General features: G+C 38.7%; 1 protein-coding gene across 3 annotated transcripts in view; it reads right to left on the bottom strand.

Annotated features, from left to right (window-relative positions):
• Nucleotides 1-5,248, bottom strand: part of MRE11A (MRE11 homolog A, double strand break repair nuclease) — a 72,423-nt gene that overhangs the window by 2,268 nt on the left and 64,907 nt on the right. For all 3 annotated transcript variants that reach the window (XM_005883065.2, XM_005883064.2, XM_005883063.2), the window contains one exon: nt 4,268-4,335. In XM_005883065.2, the coding sequence (XP_005883127.1) occupies nt 4,268-4,335 (68 nt within the window). The remainder of the gene's footprint in view (nt 1-4,267; nt 4,336-5,248) is intronic.

Genomic DNA, 5,248 nt, shown 5'->3' with positions numbered 1-5,248 from the left:
CTAGGTCAGTGGTCGGCAAACTCATTAGTCAACAGAGCCAAATATCAACAGTACAACGATTGAAATTTCTTTTGAGAGCCAAATTTTTTAAACTTAAACTATATAGGTAGGTACATTGTTATTAACTTAATTAGGGTACTCCTAAGGCTTAGGAAGAGCCACACTCAAGGGGCCAAAAAGCCGCATTTGGCTCGCGAGCCGCAGTTTTCCGACCACGGCCCTAGACAAATAACCAACGGGGCCCAGAAACAAGCCAGGCACCTACAACGAACGCTGGCTCATTTGATCGTAGCAAGAGCCCTAATTCTGTATCAGAGGACTCCAGAGACCTAGAGACCTCACCTGTGACAGACCCCCTTATCCCCAGAAACCAACGGTGAGAAGGGAAAGAAATGGCTATACTGTTTTGATTGTAGGGTTGAATAAATGGGCTTTTGTCCCAGATGTCAAAAGATAGTGTTTGGCCCTAACCGGTTTGGCTCAGTGGATAGAGCATCAGCCTGTGGACTCAAGGGTCCCAGGTTCGATTCCGGTCAAGGGCATGTACCTTGGTTGCAGGCACATATCCTGTGGGGAGTGTGCAGGAGGCAGCTGATCGATGTTTCTCTCTCATCGATGTTTCTAGCTCTCTATCCCTCTCCCTTCCTCTCTGTAAAAAATCAATAAAATATATTTTAAAAAAAAGATAGTGTTTGATTTGATTAGCCTCATGTGTGGCTCAAAAATAAGGGATGGGTTGTATCAAATTGAGAGCCATATATTAGAATCCTGTCTAGAGATGGCCAGCCAATCAGTCAGGTGCAGCAGTGCTATAAGCATAATGTTGAACTGGCCTTAAGCTGTACCAGACACATAAACAGTATCCCAAAAATGTTAGTTCTCCCACTACAAGGCTTAATAGAATCCCCTCAGTCTCTCCTCCTCCAGCTGGTCAGATGGAGCCAGTTCTTCTCTTGCTTGCTGCTTTTAGGAGAGGGTGTTTTAAATCTCCCAGTATCAAATCTGAAAGGGTCCTCGTAGTCCCAGTACAACAATGGCAGAATTTGGAACAATTTTTCCAGGGAAAATCAGGCTTTCCATTGCCCATCCGGCAGAAGGGACTTTTACAGCTGGAAATTATTTCCTTTTTAAACTTAACTTCCAGAAAATATTAGTGCTGTTACTGTTTACCACTCTTTCTATCACTCTTGTTCTATTTCCCTGGCCTCTTCTTTATTTAATAAGCACTCATATCGTTGTTACTACGTGCCAGTTCCTGTACTTACTGTTGCTAAGGGTGTGAAAGTGCTTACAAAACCACAATCACAGGCAATTGACGAGGTAGAAAAACTGTTGCTGATTTGGATAAACAAAAAGCAGTTAGCCAGTGACAGCCATTTCAAAAGCAGTGAAATATGAACAAGCAAAGATGCTGTGTGCTGACCTGAAAGACACCCTGGAGCGAGTGCTGAAAGTGATTCCTTTCAGGTCAGTAGGGGGTGGTTCGAGACATTGAAGAAGTGTTTATTTATAGATTAAACAATACATTAGACACCCACTGTATATAAGAAAGGTTAAAACAGGGACTTAGTTGGGGATCTGGGACAGATTAATTCAATTTACATTATTTTTAATGGGGGAAAATGATTCGGTTTATGAATAAATTGCTTCTTGAACAGCCTTCCAGAATGAATTAAGTTCGAGAACCGAGGTTCCACTGTAATTAAAAAAAACAGCCTAAATTTGTATCATTTAGTTGCTGTCATCAGAAACATAAGTCTGCAAGGCTGAAGTCAGATTTCTTGCCAGAATGTTAACTTCTAACTGCCTCTCATCATTTAAGTGATTCTTATTGCTTACACAACCATCTGAGAGCTTGGTCTGTTGTGTTAAGAAGCAACAGCAGAGACAAGTTTTGGAGCTGATTGCGCGGCCATGTGGTTGGGTGACCTTAGGTAAGTTACTTCGCCTACCCTCCTCATTGTCTCCAAAGGTAAAACGGGGTAAGAGAGTAGTAGTTATATCTACTTCCTGAGGTGGCTGTGAGCACCAAATGAGCTAATCCATATGGAAATGATGAGAACAGTGCCTGACACATAGGAAAGTGCTAAATAACTCAGTTATTTATCACCTCATGAGTAAATAAGAAGTCAACAGACATTCTACTGGGAAGTAGACAACCCTAAATGCTAACAAAATCAAGATATTTTTCCTTTAATATCCTTACATATATGTCAAACATAGTAAGACAGTATTTTCATTAGTTCTGGTAATAAAAAATAAGGACCTACACAAGCTGAACTATATTCTTCTCAACTATATTCACTACTGGAAAACAAAACAGAAAGCTAGCCCTGTTTTTTTTTGCTTGTGTGTGTTTTAATTTACAAAGACAAGAACAACCAAATAAGTACTCAGAAAGGAACTTCCTTCCTTTGATAGACTGAGTATGCTGGTATTCTTCCAATAAATCTCTCAGCAAGACCTAACTATCTCAATTATCCTCAACTACCTACCACAACTACACAAGCTGACCTACACCTGAGCCCCCCTCGGTACTTTTCACTCCTGCAAAGGCCAGCACTGGCTTCGGCAACTCTATATTCTCCCTGGTTTTTCTCATGTCTTTTTTGTTGCCTCTTCTACTCTACCTACACTCTAAAGGTTACCTCAGAATCAAAACATAAACTCTCTTTTCTCTCCACATTCTCTTTCAAGGTGATCTATCCATTCCAGTGACTTTACATATCAAGTTACAAGCTACTGAGAGGTAAATACAGGCACCATTCAAACCTTTGCATGGGCCACGAAGTTTCAATCGCACTATACGTGTGCCTGCACGTGGTATTTTGTGGAAGAGCCACACTCAAGGGGCCAAAAAGCCGCATGTGGCTCGCGAGCAGCAGTTTGCCGACCACGGACCTATACCCTCCCTTCATGTAAAGTTCACAAGCATCTCAAAGTTTCCACGTCTAAAGTTCTTCCGTCTTTCTATCCCCAGCTCCTAGCATTGGGTTTAACTGAATAAAAAGTGGATGTGGAACTATACGTACCAATTTTTCCAAGATCGACCTTTAATTCATATAAAACATACAATCTCACATCCACAGAACAAAAATTAGTTCCCAGGAATGGAGGAGGTGAAAAATCTTGGATATTAAAATGGTTTTTGGCTCTCTCAAGCTCAATCCTACCCAACAAAATGTCATTCTTTAGTATTTAATTTGTAAATTAAAATCATTTTAATTAATTTAAATCAAATTTAATTTTTATCCGTAGCTAATCAAAAAAAAAGTTAAGATCATGAAAAAAAAGTTTGAGACGCATTGAGGTAGAGCTTTTCCCTCGATCTCCCCGATTTCTATAGCTCTTGCTCATGGCATTACCCTCAGCTGTCATTTTCCACCCCACTAATCCAACCAATTCCTATCTTTAAAATCGCAGGTAAATTTTACTCCTTCTATAAAGCTGCTGCTTCTAAGAGAGTCCACACTACGTGCTCCTCTTGCTGAGAGCCTGCATGCACTCAGACCTAGTTTGTGTAATAAAATTTCACATATAATTATGTGCTGACTCAATCATCCCTTAATGGATTGAAATGTGTTCATCTCTTTTCCACTATAATTTGTTGCCTGAAAGCAGTAAGCTTATTAAAACACTTATGTCCCCCATCAGACCTAATATAATGCTCACACAGAAAATAAGTATTAAAAAACTGTTGACTATTTTCATAAGTAAAAATTTTCATTAAGTGAGCTTTAGTTAAACAGCATTAATCTAAAATGTTAACAAACAGAGAAAATAGTGACACTGAACCAAGTCAAGCCTTTGGATAAGAGGCAAAACCCAAAAAGGACAGGAAAAGTATCAGTACTCTGACGGCAGAGAAAGTCAACGTGATCCTCTCTTCAGTGTTTAGCACAGCATCCTGTTTAACTCGGTATGTAAAGATATGATGATGAAGAGAATTTGAAATCAAGTATTAACAAAATGCAAAACTATTTTCTGTTCACTGGGGAGAACAAAGTCCTCCATCAAGAAAATCACTGGCTAATAAAGACAGAAGGAAACAAATTACAGTCATATAAATTTTCAATGAAAATACTTGTAATAATGCTGAATCACCTCTTTGAAATAGTCCTTAGGTCTATTTTTCACTTCTCTACATTCCTGACTAGTTGAAAATAAATCTGTTAAACATCTGTGGCATAGTAATATGTATTAGTAAAATTCTGGATAACTTTAATTTTTTCAGATGTTTCTTTTTGTAGGAAGTCATTGTACCTACCTTTGATCTGTTCTTGAAGTGGTAGGAAACAAGTCTTCTTCTACATCAGAGTCATCCACCTCAATCACCTAAGGGGGAGAGAACAAAGCAGCAAATGGGAATATAAATTTAAATTAAAAATAAATAACTGAATCTCAAGTTGTTCTTTTTAATATACGAAAACAGTCAAAATAAAGGAGGCAGAAATCACATAATGAGCAACTATTAAAACTAAAGCTCAGCCTGGCCTCCTCCAATGTCCCTCTTCATTTCACAAACAGTATTCTATACATGTGTGACTTCACTTCTCTCTTGGCCACCAGGACAGCCTGGGTACCTAGAAGAACATGCAGCTGGCTTGCTGAATACTCACAGAGGGTCAAGTGCAGACAATGCCCTGTGATTTTCTTGGGTTCTAATGAGTTCAACCATCAGTGTTCCAGCTCAAATTTTAAATGAGGTGTAAGACTGGGTAGGAAGTGCCAGGTATCTATCTTTCTGTTACATTTACCCCTGTTAAATACAATTGGTTGGCTTTAAGCCCCAGTAAAGATATTTGTGATTCTTGATTCTAACATCTAAAATGCTACTCATTTATTTACATTTTGTGTTGTCTTGACACTTTATATACATATTTGCTATGTCTTCACCTAACGTAAAGCCAAGGACAAAATACTAAAAAGATAAAGGGTGTCCCAAAATTCACGCAAGAAGTAATTTTGATAGAAAACACAGGTTTATAATTACAATTTGTAAATTTTTTATTGATTCATAAAGTATACAGTATAGGGTTATGTATGGAATAGCATATTAGGTAAATGGCCTCCACGGCTTTGCTGGCACATACGCACTCTTTTGTTGAAATTTTCCATGACTGTTTTGCATAAATGTGGCTGAATTTCATTGATACAGTGCTCAATTTCCTCCTTCAAGGCGTGGGTGGTCGTGGGCTTGTTGGCATAAACCTTAGACTTCAAAAAACCCCAAAGAAAAAAGTCCAAC

This window comes from Myotis brandtii, unplaced genomic scaffold (assembly GCF_000412655.1).
Source record: "Myotis brandtii unplaced genomic scaffold, ASM41265v1 scaffold76, whole genome shotgun sequence".
Taxonomy (NCBI): domain Eukaryota; kingdom Metazoa; phylum Chordata; class Mammalia; order Chiroptera; family Vespertilionidae; genus Myotis; species Myotis brandtii.
This window is presented reverse-complemented; position numbering and strand designations above follow the sequence as displayed.